The 25,660-nt window shown below is 36.8% G+C and overlaps 2 protein-coding genes across 8 annotated transcripts in view; one reads left to right on the top strand and one right to left on the bottom strand.

The window, feature by feature from the left end:
- The first annotated feature begins 88 nt into the window (after positions 1 to 88).
- On the top strand, positions 89 to 14,666 carry MRS2 (magnesium transporter MRS2). 2 transcript variants are annotated; one of them, XM_017663625.3, is made up of 11 exons: positions 89 to 400; positions 2,225 to 2,298; positions 4,894 to 4,930; positions 6,125 to 6,237; positions 7,732 to 7,905; positions 9,576 to 9,706; positions 10,120 to 10,236; positions 11,483 to 11,635; positions 11,844 to 11,961; positions 13,811 to 13,924; positions 14,434 to 14,666. In XM_017663625.3, the coding sequence occupies exons 1-11, from the start codon at positions 214 to 216 to the stop codon at positions 14,542 to 14,544; spliced, it is 1,329 nt and encodes a 442-aa protein (XP_017519114.1). In that variant the 5' UTR covers positions 89 to 213; the 3' UTR covers positions 14,545 to 14,666. The 2 variants fall into 2 exon arrangements, with proteins under 2 accessions (XP_017519114.1, XP_073080822.1); XM_073224721.1 differs by lacking the exon at positions 7,732 to 7,905.
- GPLD1 (glycosylphosphatidylinositol specific phospholipase D1) overlaps positions 10,201 to 25,660 on the bottom strand; it is an 84,928-nt gene continuing 69,468 nt past the window's right edge. For 5 of the 6 annotated variants that reach the window (XM_036994359.2, XM_036994357.2, XM_036994358.2 and 2 more), the window contains 5 exons: positions 24,060 to 24,236; positions 23,514 to 23,674; positions 22,230 to 22,256; positions 22,067 to 22,117; positions 18,785 to 19,228 (listed from right to left, as the gene is read on the bottom strand). In XM_036994359.2, the coding sequence (XP_036850254.2) occupies positions 19,142 to 19,228; positions 22,067 to 22,117; positions 22,230 to 22,256; positions 23,514 to 23,674; positions 24,060 to 24,236 (503 nt within the window). In that variant the 3' untranslated portion in view covers positions 18,785 to 19,141. Of the gene's footprint in view, positions 10,333 to 18,784; positions 19,229 to 22,066; positions 22,118 to 22,229; positions 22,257 to 23,513; positions 23,675 to 24,059; positions 24,237 to 25,660 lie in introns of those variants that run through there. The other variant, XM_017663619.3, reaches the window with a different exon arrangement.

Here is a 25,660-nt window from a genome sequence, read left to right as displayed (position 1 = left end):
AGAAGTGTCCCCAAAGGCACCTTCCGAGCATACGTGGGAAGTAAGATGTAGGCGCCGTGCTCCGTGCGCACGCCCGGTTCGCAGCGGAAGTACCTTGCGCGCTCGCGCTAGTGTGGGGCGCGCAGTGCCCTGTGACCCGCCACCGTCTGGTACCGCCAGCTTCCGGCATGAAGGGCTGGGGTGGCGATACTGGCTCCTCCTCGCTCCAGCGCCATGGAATGCCTCCGGAGCCTGACCCCACTCCTGCCTCGCGCTCTGTGGCCGCCTCAGCGCAGCCTGTGTGCTCTGGCCCTGGGCCTGACGCCCGCGGCTCGCCCTGCTGCCGCTTGCACTACCGCAGCCAAACCGCTGGGACGGACCCGGGCCGCGCTGCTGTGCAGACCCCGCCCCCGCCTGCAAGGTACTGCCCTCCCCGTTCCGCGGGGAACTCGGGTCCCTGACCTTGCCGCCCGACCGGGCTCGGCTGTGGCCGCCCCGCCCCGCGTTCCGTTCAGGCCGTGGCCTGCCGGCGCGCCCTAGGGCGGCCCTGCCCTCTCTCAGACTTGCACAGGTCCACAGACCCAGCTGCCACCCACCGCCCCCGAGGGCGGCTGTGCCGTGTGCCCTGCTAGGGACCTCCCGGCCGAGCCCTCCTTACTCACCGCCCCTTGGTGTAGGTCTCCCCGCTTAAGTGCTCTTGTGAGAAGGGTTGTTTTTTTTTATTTGCCTTGTTTTGTTTTTAACAAGTTAGACCCTTTTTCGTCAAGGTAGTTCTGAAGTCAAGATTGGGTTCATCTACCCGGAGTATTTTTATGAATATTAATTTATTTTCTCTGTCTTCTATCTCTTTCTTATGAACACACTTATGCATTTGTCCCATCGCTCAGGTAAGGGGTGGGAAGGCACCTAGAAATGAGGCCGAAAAGTTGAGATTTCATGGTAGATGTTCCTGAGAAAAATCTCTGTTCAAGCACCATGTAACCAATAGCCTTACGGGGTGTGGGGGAGAGTGATGTATTTTTTTTCACCAAATAATAAAACATTATAATGTTTGTGGTGATATATTAACATTTTCATAGTGTGAGAATGTGGGTGCTAATATTGCTTAGAAACAAAGGACATTAAAATGTATGGCTTCCCAAAAATATTGCACTGTCCTCAAATAAATTTTCTGCTGTACTCTGAAAAGCATCCCAGAGTAACTCACCATCACCGCCTCATTCTCCACACTCACTGGAGAGTCTTTCTGAATTGTGTTGTATATCCCATACTCTCTCCTTCGATACTTGGGAAACAAGTTGTAATGTTATAAGCCAAACATTGAGATTCAGAATCTCTGTCCTGGTAATACCTTATCTAATCTGGAACTGATTAGGAAATGCTGATATATAGTTCTTTTACTTTTATTCATCTATTATAATTTGTATTTTGTAAAAGGGAAACAACATACCTCAGATGCTAAGATTATATGTATCAGATGCCTGTAATGGGAAGGAATAAAATCAAAAGTGACAATATGTCAACATCTGTGGGATCAGCATGATTTCTTTGGAAACATAAATAATTGGTAATATTTTTATACCTTCTGCCCATTCCACTTATGTTTAGTGTTTTTACAGTGTTCTTTGTCAGTCATTAAATTTACTTGTACTTCAGAGATTAGCTCAACTCAGTCTAATCAAATGTTTTAAAGAGATTTATTTTCACATAAATATTTGTCTTCATTCACTGGGTTATTTCGTAAGTATTCACTGTAAAGTACTGTGGAAAATAAGTTAATACATAGAAGTAAAATCTGTAGGATCCTGATACTGGAATTCTGAAAGGTTAGGTGGTATTTGTGATTTATGTTTCCTGGAGTTTATCTACCAATGTAATTTGCATGAAGAGCCTTTTTAGGTATGCAAAAAGAATTGACATTTTCTTGTACTTTCAGAACACTGTGTTGTACATTGTTCCTCCAGTTTTGAGAGATCAATCATAATTAGGGGAAATAGGGGTTGGAATCCATGAATTATTCTATTGTGTCATCTAAGCCATTTTTTTAAAAGTCATTCCCCACCAAACCTATATAATCACAAATATGAAGATTAACAAAAAGTATGTTTCTTATTTTTTCTCTTGGAAAAAAGTTTCAAAAAACAGTAAAATAGTCTGAAGACCTCTACATACTGTGAGAGTTGTGCCTTACTATATGTGAAAAACAGTCATCTGGTTACAGGGAATTCTCTAATTCATTCTTCAGGTGAAGTGTACCATTCTAGAACTTCTGATGTCTCTCAAGCCACTTTAGCCAGTGTAGCCCCCGTGTTTACTGTGGTGAGTATGAATGGTACATTTGATAACTTACAGAAAGTACTCCCATACTTAAGTTAACTGGGTTGGACTCGTGGGCCAAGATATTATTTTTTGTTTTATAATGAATCACTAAACTTACAAGTCCTTTTGTCTTTGTGTTTTGCTTAGCTGTTGACCTGAATGCCAGCAAGATTTGCTTAGCAGCACTCTTGAAACTTTGTTAATGACTGTGGAGCCCTTCTTTTAATTACTGTTCTTTTAGTTAATCAGGTTGTTCAAATCACAGTTCAGAGTTTCCTACTTGAATACTCAAAATGTCCCCTGATCTATTTAGAAGTCCTTGAAGGCTGTTAGTCACAGAGGGGCTTGAACCTGTGCTGTGAAAAATAATATACACAGAAACATTTTGAAGGAAGCACAGTGTAGTATTTAAGAGTGCATGAGTTGAAGGGTGATGACTTCTGCAACTTTCTTTGAAATGATTCAGGAAGAAATAAAATAACAAGAATAATGTGCATCACACACATTAAGAGAGTGAAAAAAGGCCACAGGGGCCAGATGTTAAAAAAGGGTGAGTGTAGATGAAAGTTACATGGGAATTCATTGTAATATTCTTGCAACTTCTTTGTAGGCTTTTAATTTTTTTTAAGGCTTAATTAAAAAATAAGTGTGCTTCTCTGAGCCATCATTCCCAAATTCAGATCTCAGTTCTGCTTCTTACTATTAACTGGGTGGCGTGGTCAGGTTATGATATCTTTGTGCCTTAGTTTTCTCATCTGTAAACTGGGGATAATAATAATACCTACTTTATGGAATTGTTGTGAGGTTTTAATTAACTCACTTGTACTGTATGTAAAAACCTTTGAGAGTAGTGCTTCACACGTGTAATCATTCTGTATCTATTAGCCATTATCATTATTATTTAGACTTATTAACATAAGAACTTTTCTTTATAAACTATACAAAATGAATAGCCCCCAGAATTACATGTAAAAGTTACCACTGTTACTCAATGGCCTGGAAGAGTTGGCCAGTGTAGTTAAGTACGAAAACAAAATCAAATATTAAATTTTGAAATAAGGTTCTTTGTAGCAGAAATCATTGTCTACTAAGTACACTTAAAATCAGTTCGTGCTATTTGAAATAATGAAATAATGAGAGTTAAGTTCTGTGAAATGTGAGTGACATTACAAGGTAAACATTTTTTTAAATGGTAGTTTGAATGACCTTTTTTTATCAAAAAAATCCCATTAAAGGAAAAGATACAGGTAAATATGCAAAAATATTCAACATGTGTTGTTAAGTTGAAAGTGAGGGTAGACTCCAATAAGTGTGTGTAAAATGAATATATTTAATGGGATAAAGTCTGGAAGGATATTTGGTAAAATATCAGTTTTCTTTAAAATTTATCATTTCAGGTGATTAGTTTTATTTTACTTTATTTTCAAATTTTCTGCTGCAGATATATGTTCGTGAAATAAATTTAAAGAGAAGAGCTAGTCTCTTTGACCCAAAACATGAAGCTTCCTTTATTGTGAATTTCCCTTTAACACTAATGTTTTAGGGTACTCGTTATATATTCATATCTATCTTTGCTTAGGAGAAGCAAGCTAAAATATATATTGTGTTTTTGTGTGTTTTTGACACAGCACACATATGTTCCCATGGTAATAACACAGGACTTGTACCTACAACTGTGTTTTAGAGAGTGTCTTTCTGAAAGTGTATTTAATAGTACTTAGTGAAACACAGCACATAGTGATTCATTAAATATTTTCTGACATTTTCAAACTTGACTGTGGACAAGTATTACAGGAAAATGTTTGCTTTGCTTTGCTTTACAGGAAATAAGTACTTTTTCTACATTGTGTCCTTTCTTCATTTGGAAGAGAACTTTCTCTAAATATTGATTCCACAGTGCTCACCAGAGAAACTTCATTGGCCTCCAGTAGATACTTAGATTCACAAGATAAGCCACACTTGGTCGCAGACTATTCAGAAAGACAAAGGATAAGAAATGCAGAAGGAAAGCATCAGGTGTTTTCACTTCAAAAGTCCTTATAGCTATCCAGGCTTCTCTGGCCCCCTCTGTGACATCTCCGGTACAAGGAGATAATATTCTCAAAGGTGGTATGAGATCCACCTTGGCTTAGAATCCCCACGCTTTCTAATGCCAGTATCTCTTGCAATTATCTCAGTCACATCCAGGACTCCCAGAAGGAACGGGGCAGTTACTAGAGCCACCACAGTAGGGGTAAAGCAAACTATAGCCTCCCACCAGGTATCTGCTTAATTGGTTTATAGTCTTCCCAGTCCAATGCAGTTTGTCAACCACTGGACATTTATACCATAAGCAATGTTGCATAGTAAGACAACTAACATTCCTTTATCAGATTTGCAGAGGAACCAAGATAATCCAAGGTCAGATTTGGAAATCTGGGGAATCGGGAATTTTTTAACCCGTAACTCATAACTGAATTTAACCTAAAGAAGGGCAGTTATTGCTTATATCTGCATTTCAGTATTTGGGAGATACAATGCCATGGTGGTATAATCCCATAAATAGCATACTAATTTGGGAGAAAATAATATTTTGTTTTTATTATCTCTCTTCAGACAAAATTTGACAAAGAGGGAAGTGTTACTTCTTTTGGTGAGTTTAGTTTTCTTCTAAATCACTTTCTTAATCAATGAGTGAGTGAATCTGATGGAAATCAAGAAATTGTGACTTTTCCGTAGAATATTCTTTGTGTTTATGGGTGTGTTAAAGGAGCTCTTTCTTCAGCATTGGACTGTATGTATTCTTCCAGAGTTTTTTTTCCTGTCAGAAACCCCTTTTGCCCTAATATTCCTATTAAAGGAATATTTTGGAGAAGAGAGGCTGGTGTGCAGCTGGGGCAAACAGTTTTCCTTTTTGTTTCCCTTTAGTGTCCCTTTCACTTCCCTCATACTCACATTCATCTATTCCAGTAGCATGTTTAAAGCAGAGTCACATAATGCTACTGACAGTGCAGTGGCAGAGACAGGAGGGACAGGCCACTGGATGGCAGTGAGATGGAACTCTGCCCAGGATTGCTCTTATGGACAGTTCCATTAAGAATGAAACTAAGTGTTATTTGCTCTCTAACCTCACGTGCAATTTCAGATCTCCCATCCCTGCCAATCCCATGATCCTGTTTCTGCTGTTGCTGAGATCCTACTAAGATAATTTGTGTTTTTTGCTCAATATCTCCTTTAAGAGATTGTTCTCCTTAGAGCTCTAAGTGGCTCTTTTTGAGGTTTCAGCTTTTGCTTGATGCTGTAAGTACAAATATTACTGTAACCAGGATCATTTTTGGGAGTATTTTCATCTGTTACACTTTCTCTTAGGTAATAAAATTTAGTTTTCAGGTAGGAGAATCTAGTGTGAGAACTGACTTAATTTTCCTATTTTTATATTATTCCAAGGTGAAGATTGAATTACCTGTTCACAGATTTAAAATACTGAGGATGGTAATGTGGCTAGAAAAAATAGAGAACAGCTCTGTATAATTCACATTAAACATTCCTAGAACTAGAAATTAATCTTGTAAGTTATAATAATGTACAGCTGTGGTTTTGATACTGGCCCCTTTCTAAGTTCAGAGAAACGTTATGAAGTAGGGATACAAAGGGAGAAGAATAGTATTTGACCAGATTTAGCTTGAATATGTTTTTGAGATAAAAATGGGTATTAAAAAGACTCCTTTTAGCTTTTGTTTCTGGTAATAGAAAATTATCTTGGTGGAGGGAGGGGTACAATTAAATAAAAATTTAAACTCATTATTGGTTTAGCCCACCATATTTATTGAAACTACTTGTCTTATAGAAAGGAAGAAAACTGATTTACATCAAGAATTAGGTCTTCAAGCCAGAGATTTGAGGTTTCAGCATCTCATGAGCATCACAACCAGAAATAATAGGATTATTATGAGAATGGAGGTAAATGATTTTATTTCATCTACATTTCTCCACTGTGGTCCTATAAAAGTTACTTCCTGACTACCTTGATCAATATCTAGATTTAAGTAATTTTGTAATGAAAATAGCTGTGAAACAATTTACTTAATAATATAACATTATTATAAATAGAATGCATTTAATGTGGATTATATGCATATACTCAGGAGGCATAACATCGTTCTATTTTATGTTGGAAAAATATATGACTGTGGTCTCCATTCTCACTGTTTGAATTCAGTCTCTAGTTTCTGACATGATAAGAAAGAGAATCTTGGTTTATAATAGACATTTTCATTTGTATAAAGTTGTATGTAATTATAGTGTAACTTCAGCTACCAAGAAAGTACTGTTCTTCCAAAAAGCCCAGAATATCCTTAGAGTTTATAATATTAATTTAAATTTTCTAAGATTTTAAGCTTTCTAAAATACATTGCATCCTCCCCTGACTACATCCTATACCTAACCCAATTTGACTTACCTTACTGACTGAGAATTAATATGAACATGTTATTTTGGTGAGCTAAAGTTTGGTGTTCATAAATAGATTAGAAGACACAGGTCTCAATGATGTTATCCCTGAAGTGGACATAAGACTTACTTTCTTCAAGGAAGTCTTTGATAGCAGGTTTTTGTTCATTTGTCTAGAATTTTTTAAAAAGTGAAAGCAGTCTTCCAAATGATTTTCTCCCGAAACCATTCTTTTGTTATCAGTAGCTCCACCCTTCAAAACAGTATCTCTTTGATGGTGAGAGAAATGTGTGATAAAGCAAATTTAGCAGAATGTTAATTGTATAAATGGTATGTATACAGATGTTCACTGTATAATTTTTCAACTTTTCCATATAAAAATTTTCATAATAAAGTGCTGGGGAGAATATAAAGTCTCTAATTTTTATGGCACTAATACAGTGGTCACAGCCTTCCCTTCTATGTTACTCTTCTAAACAAAAGATGCCAGGCTTTCTTTCTCTTTAGAATAAATTTCTAATTGCATAGTGTTCCATATTAGAGCACTAAGGTTATGTTTTATTTTTATAATTTGAAATAGTTTAATATGTTTTGGTGATATTTTAAAAAGGAAACTTTCCCATTTCAGCCAAACTAATCATGATTCTTTTCTAATCTATTGAATACATGACTTTTAGGATACCCTGTTTCCTTTATTCCCTGTTTTTCTCATGACTACCCAAAGTCTTAATAAATATAATTTAATTCCAATTCTGTTGAAAGTGAGTTAGATATATCAAGATTTACATATATTTTAGGGATACTTTTTTTTAAAAGTCTTGTTTTTTTTTTTTTTTTTAAGCCAAATGAGTGATTTAGTTTAGGCTTTATCCAAAATTAATAGAGTGTTAAGCCCTATTTTATGAATGTTATTTTTTTTTCCTATAGGTCTACAACTTGTATATATGCATGTATGTATGTCTGTATATACATATATATATGGGTTTTTTTCTTGCTTTTTTACAGTATTTGAAAGCTGTGATAACTCCAGAGTGTCTTCTGATTTTAGATTATCGTAATTTAAATTTAGAGCAATGGCTATTCCGGGAACTCCCTTCACAGTTAGCTGGAGAGGGTCAACTTGTTACATACCCTTTACCTTTTGAGTTTAGAGCTATAGAAGCACTCCTGCAATATTGGGTAAGCCTGTTTTTATTTACTTTCTTGAATTTGTTCTGGGTTTAAAATGCTATTGAGTAGGAAGACAATTTGGTATTGTTCAATGGCACGTTCCCTAACCGCACCCTCCCCCCAAAACAAAAACATCTCTAAGGATGATGTATGGAGAAAATACTTAATTCTTAAACTTTATGACCTAATCAAATAGATCTAAAGTCTCTAGGCATAGTATGTAGAGTCTCTGAGAGTCACTTATGACATTCAATGAAGCACATTTCAAGTTGGCTATCCTTTGTACAATTTTAATAACTGTGGCCAAGGGTGGTAATTTAAAATAACCTCCTAGATAATGATATAAATGAACATATCTAAAAAGTTTCAAATGTATTCCATTTTATTCTCCAAATTAAATAGCATGTATATTGTAAAATTGCTTGCTTACCTGGGATAAATATTATAGCACAAATCGTTCCAATTCTTTCAAAATCATGCCTTGATTAGTTTGTACAATCCTTTATGTATACAAATCCAGCTAAATGATACCTCTGTTTGAGACCCAAATTGAAATAGGAATCATGTACAATTCTTCTAATGAATTCCCCATTTTACTGATAGTCATTGAGTGTCTGGGGATCCTGTCAGGCCCTGAACAAAGATGGTTATTGCTTTTCTGGCCCCCACAAATCCTTTATTATCTTTTCTCCTCCTAGTAGTTAGGATAGTACTGTCAGGAGCTGGCTGCATGCCAGAGTTGGTGCTAGGAGCATGCGAGCCACAGTGGGAGGAGGAGCAGTGAAGGGAACATGAGATGGATGGAGATCCGGTGAACCTGGTACTCTTCTCTTTTGCCGGCCTTGCTCTACTGAGAGAGTAGGAGATGGCTACATTCCCTGCTCAGGGTAATTAAGTGACAGTACCAACTAGTACCAGCCAGTGGGACGGTGACTAATTAGAGCACAGTTGATAAGCAGGGGAAGAGGTACAAAGAATGGTCAGATATGCAGGCTGAGTAAGCTCTTAGAAGCTCACGCTGAAATAAACGTGCTGGAATTTATATCATTAATTTTACAGCTTAATTCAATTCTTTATTCAGTTGTTTACCAACTAGTAAGGAAGTATTTCAATATTTTAACTACTAGTGTATAGCTATATAAATGCAAATCTGCTGAATATCAACCATGCTCATATTAACCTGAATAATGGGAAGTATACTCTGACCTTACACTGATTTTATTTTTTAAAATCCAAGTTACTTTTTGGTTTTCAGAAGAGTTTTGTTTATAGGAATGACAGGGATATATTGAGGGCATACTGTGTATTCTGTTTACAAAGAACATAGATATTGTTTACCAAATGTAAAGTTTGTGTTTTAACCACAGAATGTCAGGTTTTATTTTAATTAATCAATCCTGTATTCCTTTCATAATAAGGGTTTGTAGGGGTTAGACCTCTGGGAGTTAATTCTTTGTCAACCAAATGTGATCTTACCACATTATGCATAGTTAACCTTTTAACCGAGGAGACTGAGGTTTTGAATTATCTAAAATAGGCATTCCAGCAATGACCACGTTGTGAAATGTTACCAGCCTTCCTAGCTGTTACAGATTTCCATATTTAATCAGAGGTTCCCTGACCATGAGTATTGTAAGAGGACTGTTTTAATTCTTATGAAAGGCCATGTCATTATCTAGATCAACAGTCTGCAGGGAAGACTTAGCATTTTGGAACCACTGATCCTTGAGACATTGGAAGCTTTAGTGGATCCCAAATATTCTTCTGTAGACAGAAGCAAACTGCACATCTTACTACAAAATGGCAAAAGGTAAATATGGGTGATTTACCAAGTTGGGAGATAGACACAAATATCTTAATCTTTCAGTAGTCTTAACTGTGAAATGTTTAGCATAAATTCAGATACAAAATTAGTGTGATTACTACCTGTTTTTAAAAAACATCAACTAGTCTTGCTGAATGGTAATGACTTACTCTTAGTGCCTTCAAAATAGGAAAATAGGCTGGGAAGGTGGGGCTAAAAGGGCCACACAGATTAATGTTCATTGAAAGTCTATTTTGCATGAAAGGCTATAATAGGCTCTTTAATGTATTTTTGGTTTAGGAATTGATTCTTAATCTGCTTGGTCAGTACTGAAATGATACCCTAAAAAGACACCATTCTTACAGTGATATGTTTTTAAGTTTATGTTATTGATCATTTCTATAGAACTACTCTTACAGTCTTTCAGAATTAGAAACAGATATTAAAACTTTCAAAGAGTCCATTTTGGAAATCTTAGATGAAGAAGAGTTGCTTGAAGAGCTTTGTCTAACAAAATGGAGTGACCCTCAAGTCTTGTAAGTATGTAATCATGCTTTGTTATTTATTCTCTTTGGATTAACTTCTGTCTTTTCTTCTTCAGGATGATTTTTCATAGGGAACCTAACATTTTTCTGGAATAAAGAATATGGGCACTTTTCATCCCCAATCATTTCACTGTTTCTCCATTCTATATTCATCTAAATCAGTTTAACAAGGATATATTTAATACATACTGTTTACACAACACTGCATGGCTATAATAAACATAAAGATAAGCACACCATCACCTTTGTCTTCAAGGGACTAACTGCCAGAGTGGTTCACACATCTACCTAAATAAGTTACCTACAGAGTACAGTGGCAGAGAGGAATGACATGGGGGGGGAAGGAGTGGGGTGAAGGAAGATGAGTAAGATATCAGCATATTTCTGTAAATTTGGTGTAATATGAAAATGCGCATCTTATAAACTTCTTATCTCTATGAATTTAGAAATCATTTACTCTTCTTGTGCACACTCAAATGTATGCTTTTTAAGTACTTAAAATATTTCATTTTTCTTTGTAGACCAATATGAGAAATTAATATAGACACCTTTGTACAATGTAGTTTCCACAGTCTGTATAGATAATTTTTAAGCATTTTGGGAAATTAGTTATTTATATTTTAACAAGGAAAATTATTAGAACAGTCTGTCTCTAATATGATTTATGATATAAATATCTTTTACAGAGTTCTTCATTCTCACTTATCCTCCCCGCTAGGATGGAAGGTATAAGTTAAGGGGGGCAAAATAGCTATGTATTGACATCATTCAAAAATATTTTTTTCATATATGAAAATGGTGTTACACTTTACCTTGGAAAGGAAATGCTCTGTATGTTCATCTTTCATTTTTGGTTTTGTTTTACCTGATTTACACTAATTTGCAATAATTCATCAGTATTCACACATCTGGATTTTCCTGTAATTTGTAGCTTGCATTTTCAGGAGAGTCCCTCAAGTTGGGGCCATACAGTGACTCTGATGAGCCTATTTAGGGATGGAACCCTGTGCCCTGACTTATCTTTATAATGTTAATGATCAGCTGATAAAGCTATGCACAGATTGCCCTCAATCCTAATAGAAAAGACAAAGGCTAGTGTTTTCCCTTGGTAGCTGAATACTCCAATTCAGGAAGTTTTTTGATAGTAACTGTATGATGTGTGTGCATTGGGGGCATATTAACTCTGGATAGAGAATATAGGCACCTTTCATCCCTTTCTCTCCCACTTTTAATTAAGTGAAAAGAGCAGTACTGGAATTGACCATGCAGAAGAGATGGAGTTGCTGATGGAAAACTACTACCGATTAGCTGAAGATCTTTCCAATGCAGCTCGGGAACTCAGGGTACTGATTGATGATTCTCAGAGTATTATATTTATCAATCTGGACAGGTAAGAAAGCACGGTATAAAACAACCAGTATATTCTTAATAAAATAATTATAAAATAGTAAAGCTTTTAAGAAACTCATTTTGGAATAAATTATGTCATCTATAACTACTACATGGAAGCATGTCTTTTTAAGTGTAGATTTAACCCATGTGGTCTTCAATAGATTACTTAGTGAATTTGCTGATCTAAGTAGGTGTTCTCCCTCCAGCCATCGTAATGTTATGATGAGGTTGAATCTACAGTTGACCATGGGAACCTTCTCTCTTTCACTTTTTGGACTAATGGGAGTTGCTTTTGGAATGAATTTGGAATCTTCTCTTGAAGAGGTGAGAATGTATCAATATGCTGTAATACATATAAAATTAAGGCAGTACTATTATATCCATTATCACATAGGTAGAATTATAGCCTAGGTTACCTCATGTTTCCCAAAACAAGTAACTACGTAGAAGGGTTTGATAAAACAGCATTACACTGTAAGGCAGTGTTAATGAAGGATTAATTTTTCTTTTTCATTCTATGTGAAAATCCTGTTCATCAAATTTGCAACTCTCTTGTTTTAGCTTACACTAACTGATCCAAAATTGATTCATGCTGGAATCAAATATTATTATGGTAGTTAAACCAAATGGTGATTTTATCATTCTAACACTACTCCTACATTTATCAGTTGTAAGGTAGAGCAGTCCCCTTTTCTCACAGTTACTCATTTATATCTCTATGGGTTCATGTGGTTTTATTTTAGTCAGTGAGTTATAATTCATCATTACTATCTTTATTATGATGCTCAAATTGTGCCTTTCATGCTGGCTTCTGAATACTTTTGACATGTCCCCATCAATCTTTAGTGTTTTAGCCTCTGGCATATAAAGATGTTCTGAGTATCTTCTGAGTGAATAGATTGACTAAACAGTGGAGGGGATGAAGAGCACCAGAGGTATGAAAAGCATGCATGCAGTACTGCGGGACATGCCCAAAGCAGAGGGAGCATTAAATCTCCAACTCTCAGATACTTGTCCCTTCCCTTACTTTCTTATAAGTCACATACTTTACTTGTGTATGTGTTTTAATGAGAGAGGGAATTTTGAGGTTGGTTTGAACTTGCTTACCTGTTAAGTTTATCACATTTTGACATTCCCAGACTTTTGATTTATAGGGGATTACAGAACCAATCTACAGCACAGACAACAGTAATCTTTATATGCTAGATCTTATTTAAACATAATTCTTACTTGATAAATTAGGACCCTCTGTTTTGATTAACTGGAAATGTGCTAGTCCACAAAAAGTTAACTTATATTAGCACTTGTCTTCTTTGATATCTTATATCTAACATCTTAACTTCATGTTAAAAGGAGGTACATTTCTGCTTCATTTATGGCATGAATTTCAGTCAGTGGATAACTGATCACTTATGTAACAGATTACGTTAGGGGGAAGTGAGCTGTCAGTCACTGGAACTAACTAAGCCATGGTTGATAATCAACTGATGGCATACTTGCAGATGGGATTCCTTCTCTGTGTGAGTTTCAATACAAATTCTGATTCTGTACATAAACAACACAATTTATGACACTGCAAAAATAATACAATTTTGAAAGTGACACTGAAGGAAAAATATTTACTGTAAGTCAGGAGTCCCCAAACTTTTTTCGTTCATGATGCTTTTAAGTGTCTTAGTGATTTTTTCACAGCATCCCTAGAACAGAGCTTAGTTTCTGCTATCTTAACTAAGAGTTTATGAAGTAAATCAAAATAACTTAAGAGTAGTAGTTGTCATGGTATTCCAGTATTACTGCATTTTCCTTGAAAACCTGTAATATTCTGGGGTGCTGTGATACCTAGGCCGCTTGATGCTCAGTTTGAGAACTGTTGCTATATAAGGAAAAAATTGAGGTTGTCCTGTGTGATTATAACTACTGGAATTTGTATGCATATAAACAAACACTGGAGGAAAACACAAAGTGAAGCAGTTATGTTTAAGATTTCAAAATATTTAAGCCCTTTTATATTGTTTTTCTTTTGATGTTTTCCTGATTCTTTATCTTTGGGTGTCATAAAGATACTTGTTCTTAGTGCCTTTCTATAACAAGAAAGGACAATAATAATTCAGGAATTTTATTGCTAAGGACCCTAGCTTTCTGTGATTGAAATTAAATATGTGTTTTCTTTTAGGACCATAGATTGTTTTGGCTGATAACAGGGATTATGTTTATGGGAAGTGGCCTAATGTGGAGGCGTTTGCTGTCATTCCTTGGACGACAACTAGAAGTTCCTTTGCATCCTATGGTATGAAGGGTCTGGTTCACAGCAGTTTAGCAGAGGGGTTACTCTCATGGGCTCTAAAAGTCATATGTCCTGGGCTTAAGTTGTTGAAGGCTTTATGACCCTGAACAAGTTATTTCTCTAAGACTCCCTCAGTTTCCCCATCTGTCATTTAAGTTAGTACCACCCGCTTCGTACTGTTAATGAGAGAAATAAGATACGTAAAGCATTTATTAGCATAGTGCCTGGCACAATAAACAAGTATTTGTGGAACATTGTAACAAGCAGTATACATTTAGACAGATGTAATTCTGGTGCAGATTGTGTCTTAACCAAAATGGAAATGTAGAAAATATACTGTTCCCATGAAGAGTTTATCTCCTTTTTTCTACTTGTCATTTACCACCCTGAAATAAGTACTTAAGACACTGATACATGGCTTGCGGTCCTTTCAGTTAGTAGCTATCATTTTGCTGCTGGCTTTTCTTTTAAGACAGATAAACAAAAATGATTAATTTTTCTGCTTTATTTAGATTTCCTCTGTACCTAAAAAGACCCTTCAGGCAGATATAAGGATGGAAGTGAAACACAGCCTAAGGCCAGATGGACTTGGATCAAATAGGAGTGTCCTAACAAATCGTTAGGAATAGCCTGGTGGAAACTGAATTATTTTTTTTATGGTAGTCACACAAACTTCTGATAACTCTTACTACTTTTTAATAGAGTCGAAGATTTGAAAAAAATAAAACACTGATATTTTGTCTGATGATAAAGTTGCGGCAGTCCAATAGTAGAACTTAATTGTATTTTGAGTAAAGAAGCAAAGTGTTTGGTTTCTAAAAGGCCAAAATTTTATCTCCTACAATCTTAAAAAGCTGTTTTTATAGATAAGGTGTGAGTCATGGAGAGAACAAAGCAAGAATAGATTGTGTATAGGTTTTATTTAATGTATACATATCAAGAAAAGTGCAGTCTCCTGCCAGACAAAGCCTGGAAACAAACCCAGTTATGGGATCAGGTAGATGTAGTTCTTACTATACGGAATCACATTCTTGCAAATTTCTTGATGTTCAAGTGACTATAAAGCTAGCAAAATATATATTAACCTTAAAACAAACTCTGGAAGTTTATGCTTTAAGTCAGTCTTTGACATAACCTTATGTTTTGTATTTGCCTTTTTTATAAAAGGTAAATAAAAAGGAAAGAACAGCTTTATATTAGATTACAGTTAATACTTCAATTTCTTTTTTTGTGTGTTTGAATTTGTTTCTCTTAATTTTTTTTTTTTTTTTTTGGAGAGCAAGGCAGAGGCTTTTATTTAGAGAGAAAGTGAGAGGACAGAGCTCCTGACTCAAGCCAGGAGGGGACAAGAGAGTCCCAATTTCTTCACCCCTGAAACTGTTTTTCTTTGCTTGGCTATAATTAAAGCCTTTGGAAATAGATTTGAAAGAAAGTATTTCCTGTTACTTTATAAAAAGCTGCTTTGGTCATTCCCTGATTTTAAGAATATATGGATGTGTCACCCCAACACCTCTCCCAAGAAAGGGAAATGTATGCCTACCCTTCAGAGGTTGATGGATGGGCTTTCTGAAATAAGAGAGTCAGCTTCAGAATTGTGATCTTTCTGTTTTCACAATCAGTTTTTAAAAAATGGCTGAGATTTGTGTCTCAAAGCTGCTATCCTACTTAATATGTTAACTACCATTTTTATATTTTCTAGAGGTTAAATATAGCTCTGCAACAGAACATGTTATATTTGCCTCCAAAAGTAGCATGCGTGAAAGAGTATCCAGAGCAGCTCTTGTACTGCGATTGTAGTAATAAGAAAAAAAAAATGCATACCCTATTGTTTTAGAGGTTACCTCACATCCTAATATGTCATATAAGTTTAGGGGTCCAATTACCAAGTGGTATGGTGACAGGAATAAAAGTGTTATTTCAGTAGATGATTTGAGAGAAAACAGATAAAATGATAAGCAGTTTTCCTCATTCCTATGTGGCGTTATGAGAAGCCATTAAAGGGAAGCTAAAGAATAGAATGTCACAAAACAGACTGCCCTTGTCTTGGAGCACTGAGTGACCCATTTGGCACCTTGCGGGTAAGGAGCACAGTTTATGGTGTGGCTCTTGGAATGTGAATATATAGCGCCCTCTAGCATCATAAACCTGTTGGATGATTTTTAAGCAAGTATTGTTACATGTTTGTACAAAGTTTCTTTGATAATAATTAGATGTCATGGGGCACTTTGGCCCACCTCACAGCACTCTGTTTGGATCTTATCACTGTAAAATATGTAATACTTACATTACTTAACTGTGACACATGGAGAATTGGAAGCTCAGACAGCAAAATCTGATTTGACTGAGGTCAGGCATGGGATAGAATTTTGGCTTTTTTCCCTTTTAGAGTTACTTATAGTTTGGGGTAATTTTTTTGATGAGTAATAAAAAAATTGTAAGTAACATCATCAATAAAAATCAGTAAAAGGGAAAGTAACTGCAGCTACCTCATAAGTATAATAAAGAAGTTACTGATGGTTTATAAAATTCTTGAAGTTGTTTTGATCAAGTATGATTTCATAGTATCAACTAGCTCTGCTTTGGTGATAGGAGGATGCTTCTTATATTAAAGTTCTTATAAAACAGAGCCTATGCCCCCCCAAAAAAGTGACTTTAAATTTTGAATTAAAGTGGACCGAACACAAACTTTTTGAATACCAAACATTTGGTTAAGTGTATAAGCAAGCAGTCATATCTCTTTTTAACATGTACAAGTGCAACGAATGGTAATTCTTAACAACTGTCTTTGTCTTGAGGTGGCCTCTAAGAAAATGTGACTTCTAAAAAGAAATGTCATTTTAGGATGCTATTAACATTTGCTTTATTTTTGATAAACATAAACATAAGCTTTTATAAATAGCCACTAAACAATATATTAGAAAGCTATTTTTTTTGGTAAGCTATTCCAAGAGCTATACACAGTTTTATTTTTTGGAATTGCATTATCTAACTCACACTGTGAATTAAGGATTTACTTTTATTGCTTTAGTTAATACTTTGAGAAGTAGTCTAACGAATGGTACATGAAATAGGGAATGCAGAGATCCAAATTTACTCCCAGGCTCACTTCAGATCTCTTTAAGTCTGATACAAAGGCCTAAAACAATTCTGATCTTGAAGTCTTGAAGTTGTTCCATAGTAATAGACAAAAGGTGCAAATATGTACATGTTCTGATATCTTGAAATAAAGACAATTTTGAGTTAATTGTATGAAGTTTAAATTTTTGTTAATGAAAGATTACAAGTCCTACCAGTTATTTCCATTTTTGTTAAGCATTTCATAATCAATGCTTAGGACTACTGTTTCATTCCTACTTAGTGGAATGAAAATTTGACTACCTGTTGGGGTAATACATTAGACTGTCATATATTTAGATTTTTTTTCCATATGCTGAGTTTTTCATATGTGCGTTACTGGTTGACCTTCAACAGTAAGAGTACAATTTATATCATTTTTTAATATGGGGTTAAATAAATATCCTATATGAAAACTTGGCTTCTACCTATTAATTTGAACCTTTTCACCTGGTGTTTGCTATCTGGTATGTTCAGGCACTGAGAACAATAATTCTTAAGTAACTAATGATTGTGTTTAAACACAAGCCATATTATTTAGTGAAGTGCAACAACAGGGGCACTTCATGTAGCAGTAGCTCTGTGAAAGTATGTATCCTTCTAATAAAAAGATGCAGTACTGAGAGAAACATTCCTTTAATAAGATGCAGTGTTATCAGCCTGATCTGTACTTAGACTTCTCAACTTGTAAGTGAATATAGCTAAATAATTTCAGGTCCCCTGAAAATAAACTTTCTTTTAATTAAAAATAATTCTTCAAATAGGTTGAGCTGCCAGTTGTTACCCAAACAAAACTAAATCGTGTTTCTGTGTGCCTTTTGCTATGCCATAGGTAACCAGGCAACTAGCCCAGCTCTTTAAGAAAAATGAGAGAGTCCTCGGAGGGATCTAGAGGTTCTAAGTATGTGCCTGTTAGGTTGTTTCACCATATACTCTAGTAGCGTTTGATTTCTAATATAACTTTATTCTATTGGATTCTCATCTCCTTTGACTAGTCTCTACTCTGCCTCTCAAGAGGCTAAGAAGGACTCTTGTCATTTGTTACTATCTCCCACTTTTAGTATATTCCACTAGTGTCAGAAGAAAAATGTTCTTTCCTGATTGATACAGAACCAGCTAGTTACTGTTGACAGATAATAATGCCTACAAATTTTTGGTGGAGCTGGAACCCTGTGGTACGTTCCTTGCCTTACACATACTCCATTGCAGGCCTAGCAGGTTACATCTACTCTACTAAAACCAGCCCAGGAACAAGGGAAGCCAGGCCTAATCACTCCTTTCTTTGTCTCTTACAGCCTTTGGCTCAGACTCAGTCTCTTCTTCCTACTGTAGTTCTGTTGACACAGCTTGTCGCAACCTAATGTAATGAAGGCTCCTCTTTGGAGCCTTCAAACTAAAACCTGTGGAATCACTACATTCATCAACTGTTAGAACAGCTATGTCTACAAAAGCATTTGATGGCACTGAAAGATAAAGTTTTAGTCTTTATGTTTGTCCTTTACTATGTGAAACACTGCAAATGCAGTACTGTCTATAAGAACCAGCTCATTCACAAGTGATTCTGGAGTTTTGAGGTTATTCCTCACCCCTGTACTTTTCTCCTCACTGTACTGATTCTCCCCCACCACCTCTGTGTTTTTCCTATATACTGTGCACTGTTTCACTTTGATTGGAATGGGTCACCAATTTTTAAAGGACATTTATAGAAGGGATTTTGTACAGAGCCGTCCAGAGAGAACCACAGAGGCCTTTCCGGGCATCAGAAAGACAGGTTTTTATGTGGAAGAGGAACTAGGTTGTACAACAGGTGTGAATACAAGTAATAAGTTAGGAATAAATTTAGATGCAAAGGAAGTAAACTTTGGAAGGGGTCATGAATATTTAGAGTATCTGCTATTTCACATACTTCTAATGTAGTCATCATTTACTGTATCATATTTCCAAATAGTCTGGCTGTTGGTGTGTGTACATCTTCACTTCCAAGAGCCCCATCTCTAGCGGGATCTACCAAGGCTCCACTGGATGTGCTTCGTCCAGCAGTGCTCACCCTGGAGATGACTCAGCAAGAGGGAGGGAGGGGAGGTTGAGGAAAACTGAGTGCAATCTTTAATCTAGGCCAAGGCTGTAGATATGAAGTGCCCCAGAAAGTCGGGCTCCCAAAGAACTCCTCCCAGCAGCAATGACAACTTGGTTCTGTCGAGGACACAAAACAGAATTCATTTTTTGTTCATAAAGTCTTAATTTTCTGCTATGGTCCCGGCATCATGTTATGCTGTGGAGATACAGAGATGTAAGACATCAACCAGACCCCATGGTGTGAATTCTAGGGGTGGAATAATGAGGACTTCCACAAGGGGCTGTCTGTGTTTATGCGTATAGTGTAAAGTCTCTAGCTTGAAGCATTTTAGGAACCATCTTTCAGAATTGTCTTTTAACATTTTCATTGGTGGCAAATCTACATACTTTGAGGTTGAATTTGATTTTTGGAAACTACCAGAACTTACTCTGAACCAAGGCTGGTAATCTGGGTGTGGGTGATCAAACTAGCTGACAGTGTTTTGGTCAGAATAGGGTGTGACCATGAAATCACCAAACCTGTGAAAACGGTGTCACTGATTTTTTAAAAATACAAATGAAATCCAAAAATAATAATGCCTAACATGCCTTTACCATATATGAGATACAATGCTTAGCCCTTTGTATGTCTTTTATATATATATATATAATATATATATATACCCCATTGTGAAGAGGAAAAACCTACACTTGCCTCCCTCTCTTATAGATCTACTCATTTATTAGAACTGCCTGTAGCTTGACTGTGAGCTATTAAGTCTCCTCTCCATTTCCTGGTTCAACCACATTCATTCCTACAGTCATAGCTTCCTGGCTTCTGCCCTGTCGTCCTCATCTACTCCTGTCTGTCCAGCTCAGGCCAGACGGAGTCCTCGAGGCCTTCCCTGACGCCACCAGCATAGATTGCCACTGCAGTTGCTGACAGCCTTTGGCTCCTGGTCATCATATATTGACCTGGAATGCCTCATGGGTGTATTTTTCCACCCAGACTATATGCACTGGGTGCAGGGATCATGTCTCAGGTTTCTGTCTACCTCTGGTACCCCGTGGTCATTATGTGCACTCATCACTCACTGCTCTACCGGGCTTGGGATGACTGAAGGCAGCCCCACTGGAGGATTTGGAAATACAGGGGCAGCACTGCTCAAGTGAAAGGGCCAAGTCCTAATTTTAGCTTGTTAGTACTAATTTCATTACTTAATGCTTTCATATCATAGGAACAGGAGTCTCAAAATCATTATTTTTAACTCATGTCTCAGTAAAAGGCCACTCTGCTATTCCTCAAATTATCAATGTCCACTTTTTAAATACAACCTGATTTACCTATATACTCAGAGTGCTTCAGTGCCCCCAGTCTTAGGTATGTGTGTGCTGGGTAAGTTGAAATAATTTTAATATTGATACAAGTGAACTGTAATTAGGTAGGTGAATTTGCAGTGTTGTATAGAAATGAGTAAAATCAAATTATAGATGATCTATACTACTCCTTTCAGGTGCTGTAAATAACAGTTGATAAATAACTTATATATGGGTTAATATTATAATGTCTAATTTTTAAAAAGTGTTTAAATGCAAGCCAAGGTTATAAAGTATGTCTGTGGTCAGACTTTTTGAGAATCCTCCCATAAACTTCTTTGTTATGGTTAACCCTAAATTTTTGCTATTAGGTTAGCCTGTACGTGGGTTAGAGCAAGGGGCACTTGAATTGCTAACTACTAGAGGGCAATTTGACCACAATTCTTAACAAGCTTGAGCCAGGTCCTCAGCACCCGAGTCCTACAGATCTGGTTATGTACTCTCAAATCTATGAAGGCTTCCCCACCCCTTCATCCTACAGTTAATACTGTTCACACTACTCTTTAGCACTTAATCCTATACTAATTTGCATTTTACTTGATTTCCCTCGTGTATAAATATTCTTCCTGTGTATAAGAGCAGGGACTTAATATTTTCTCTTTCTCTCCTATAGCCAAGCACTGTTCTCAACAATGTCATATCCTAAAGTAAATGAACAAATGGAATAGTGGTTTAGCTTTATATTTTAAGATAAAACCCTTTAATCTGCTATATCAAAGTTCTAAATGTACATATTCTTTAATCTAGTAATTTTGTAAAAATCTTAACCAGCAGGGATAGTTGCACAATTAATTATATGAAGATATATCATGCAAAAATGCTCATTATAGCACTGCCTGTAATTGTAAGAAAATTGGAAATAACTAAGAAAAGCTGAGTAAATGTCTGAGAAAGTGAGCCAAAGAAATAAAATATGGTGTATCTGAACAATAAAATACCATGTAGCCATTACAAAGAATCATGTAGCTCTATGTGTACTTGTCTGGAAAGAGGCATAAGTATATGAAAATGAAACAATGACAATGAAAAGTGTGTGTGTGTGTATCTGTCTCTCGAGTCATAAAAACTCCCAAGAGCCTAGAAGAAAACATACCAGTATAACATCAACAATGGTTTCTGATATGGCAAAGAGCCAACAAACTTTTCTGTGAAGGGCCAAGGTAATAAATAGTTTAGGCTTTGTGGGACATTAGCCTCTCAAAAAAATGAACCAGTGGCCATTGTAGTGCAGTTACATCCATAAGGAAATGAATGAGCATGGCTATACTCCAATAAAAATATGAACATAAACAAGTTCATAAAAATTTTGTATGCCACAAAATTTTCCATTTTTTCTCTAATCATTTAAACATGTAATGATCATTGTTAGATTATGGGCTATACAAAAAGTGAACTAGATCCTGCTGAGGAGGATGAAATTGGAAGGGCATGAAGGGGAAAATTTTTTACCAGAAAAGTGATGGGATTATATGTGAATGTGATTTTTTTGCTTTATTCTATTTTTTAAATAAAAAAATCTAAAATATAAACAAAGTAAGATCCACAATTCCTGTTTTAGAACAAATATTAATATCAAAGGAGTACAGTCTCCAGACTTACCTTTTCCTTTGACCTCACAGTGATCACAGAGCTCCCAAACCTTGAGCTTGCCTGTAAAACAGACTGTCTGTTAAAAACATACCATACTATTTATCCATTTAAAATAAAGAAAAGGGTATTTTTTTAGAGTTTTTCTTTCTTCATTCCTTTAAGTGGTACTTACTTCAGGAGAAATCAATACGTATTGTGCCTGAAAGAGAAAATGGTGAGGGAAACTTAATATTATCCATGTGGGGTGTTTTTAATCAATTCTAATTACACCCTTATACTCACAGTTCTACATTTCTACAGAACACTTAAAAGTTTGCATGTCATTTAATACCAGGAATTTAGCTCTGAAAAATAGGTGTATAAAAGTGTTCATATGTGAATATTTATATATCATTATAACAGTGAAAATTAGAAATGGACTGAGTGACTAGTGATAGTTGAATAATAGTCACATAAACTAGGGTTTATCTATAGATAAAATACTAGGTATCCAGTAAATATATTGTATATGCCTATAGAAAGGCATAGAAAAATGTTAATATATTGGTAGATAAAATCAAGCTACAAAATTGTGAACAAAATCAAGGCAAAGTATCATTGTTAATAAAAACATGCACGCACATATAATAGCTAGGAATGCATTTTAGAATCAGCTCTTGGTTAAAGTCCCTATTCTGCCATTTCCTAGCAATTCTGATCTGGAACAAGTTCCTTTCTGATCTTCACTTTCTTTGTAAATGGGTATAATACCAACTTAACAGATTTGATGTGGATTTATATAATATGTATTTATAATTATAATTTATAAATATATTTTATATGTAAGTGCTTATAATGCTAGGCACAGAGTAAATGCACAAAAAATAGCAATTGCATTCATAGAAAAACTAGAAGAATATACATCAAAGAGTTAATTGGCATATCTGCAGATTGGTATTTTAGAGAACTTAAATTTTTTTGACTTCTGCATTTTCTAAAATTTTTGCGATAAGCTTTCAGTAATTTTGTGATTTAGTGAATAATTTTAAAATTTAATAGTAATAACAGCCAAGTATTTTAGGCCCAACACTTAAGTTAATGAAACTTAAGGAAACCCACCTGAGAAAAGGAATAAAATAAAAGCAAAGAAACAAAATGAAAGAGTAAGAATTTTAAGGTAATTCCAATGGCCTTGCCTGTTTTCTTTGGCTGAGGGCTTCTAGCCAAACAGTGTCAGGCTGTGACTAAGGTCCAATGTGACACCAAGTCCAAATGGACTTTAGTGATGGGGGCAACTGCAGGAAGGCAGGCAGCTTAGACTGACAAAATGCAGGAAAAATGCCTGTGTCCTGAACCCAGGGCTCTGAACTCCCAGTAAACATTGTAAGAGTTCTACAGTGGCCGTGATTTAACAAGGAATCAGCAAGTGGCTGTCCTTTCCCAGTGTGGTGTAGCATTTTGTATGAGGACACTTTACCTTTTCTTCTGGACATGGAGCTATCCATGATGTACATTTGCCTGTCATGTCACCAATCATGGTCTGTTTGCCATTATATACATAAACTCGGCCATCTTCTCCCCCTATCAGTCCAGAGGTTACATCTGCTATCCTCAGTGGGGCCGCCATGATGACTTCATCTGTCAACACAAATCAGCAGAAGGGAGCACCTAACATCTCACCACCATCCTTCCCATTGTTCCACTACTGGATCCTAACCCAACCTCCCATTAATTTTAGTGTATGCTTTAACTAATCTATCCAGTTTCATTCTGACAGATTTTTGTTTGTGATTTCATCATTCATCAATAACAACTGATGTGGGTGACTTATGTCACCACCTTCAAGAAGTACAGTTCAATCCTGTACATCTGGTTCTGGTCTTACCTGACTCAAAATATATCTAAAGGTCCTTGGGCCAGCAGGATGTCAATTATGAAGGCAGAGCCTAGATGATGCAATTAGGGGACCAGTCTGTTGGGCAAAGGGGCTCAGTTCTTGCCAAAGGCATAGTTCCTTTCCTACCTAAGCCATCATTATCCAGGTCACTCAAGTGCAGAACTCCCCCAAATCGAGAGAAGCGGCGGTCTCCACTAAAGGTGCTGAGCAGAGAAGGCTGTGAGTTATGTGTCAGTTCATATATCCGAGTGGTTCCACCTTGGTGCAAGGTCATGCTCAGGAATGCCACTTTGGCCACATCATCTGAAATAAACCACAGTATGTAGTACCTGCTGCCATCCCAAGAATGAAGGGAGGATGTAAAGCTGAAAAGAATCTTACTATTCCTCTTGTGCTTCTATATAAGTGATGAGGGTCCCTCAGAATCTTACAGGACAGATAGTTGTAGTGCTGACTAACTGTGGTCATTAGAAAGGTACTGCGAGCGTGGCCACCGTAGACCAAACACTGGATAAACTTAGTGAAATCCCATCAACAGGTGTTCCTTCTTCCAGTCGTACCCCCTCCAACACATCCTCCACACTACCTTTTTTTTTTAAATCATAAACTACCTATGACACTCTCCTGACTTACAATTCTTTGGATAAAATCCAAAATCTTCACAAGGCCTTCCTTAGGCCCAAAGATCTTACAGAATCTGACTTCTACTTATGGCTATAGTGGGTTGACTCCTTTCAACCCATCCTTTGCCCAACACAAATGTAAACCACAGCCCATTATATTTCTTAAGTCTGGGCCTTGCAACACGATGTGCTGTCTGCCTGGAATGACATCCCTTCCCCTACACCCCTCTGCCAGCTAACCCCTGCTCCCCTTCAGAATTTGGCTCAGGTGTCCCCTCTGCTGGGATGTCTTTCCTTACACCTTCCTGGTCTAGAGCAGGTCCTGCTCCCAAATGCCCCTGTACTACACTGTGCCTGCTGCCTTCTGAATGCCCATCAGGGCACCCATTCCATAAGAGATGGGCCCATGGCTTAGTAACACAATGTGCTTAGCAGTGCACTGCTTGGTTCAGTACATTTTCTGAATACCTGTTTTATGAATGAATGAATTTTGAACAATTTCAAAACAAAGCTAGACTTTTGCCTATAAACTCAATCATTTGGAACATAGTCTTGATTTCAGAAATGAGCACCTTCTACAAAAATCATAACGGCATTCTGTGGGCTGGAGTTGTAGGTCCTCTGGGAGTCCTCCTTGTGAGCCAGGTAATATGTCCATGACTAGGTACAACCTCACATCAGTGTCTACTTAGTATTGTGTGTAAAACCGAGGTTACTGATCTGTTTTCTTGGATAACCTTCCCTGTTTACAGCTGCCTGTCAACTAGAAGCGACTGAGAGCTCAAAGCACAGCCAGGAGTAGCAGCTGGAAAAAAAACCATAGGAAACAAATAGCACTTTAATATAAGGGTGAACAACCTGACCTAACAATATCCTAGAGAACAGTGTTTAAAAAAGTAGTCATTAATGTTCAGGGTGAAAGGTTGAAACAAAAGAGAATCTTTATTCCCTCCTCATGCTTCCCCAAGGGGACTCGAGCTCCCTGGAGTGAGGGAACGTAGTCTTAGGGGGAGCGCTGCCCACCCCCCCGCCTCCTCCTGCCACAGGGAGGAGGGGCGGCGTGTCTCCTCCCCGAGGCTCTGTCCTCCCGCAGCCTGCCTGCGC

The sequence above is a fragment of the Manis javanica genome, chromosome 16, assembly GCF_040802235.1.
Source record: "Manis javanica isolate MJ-LG chromosome 16, MJ_LKY, whole genome shotgun sequence".
NCBI classification, from domain to species: domain Eukaryota; kingdom Metazoa; phylum Chordata; class Mammalia; order Pholidota; family Manidae; genus Manis; species Manis javanica.
Note: the sequence above shows the minus strand (reverse complement) of the source record. Positions and strands in the feature narration are given on the sequence as shown.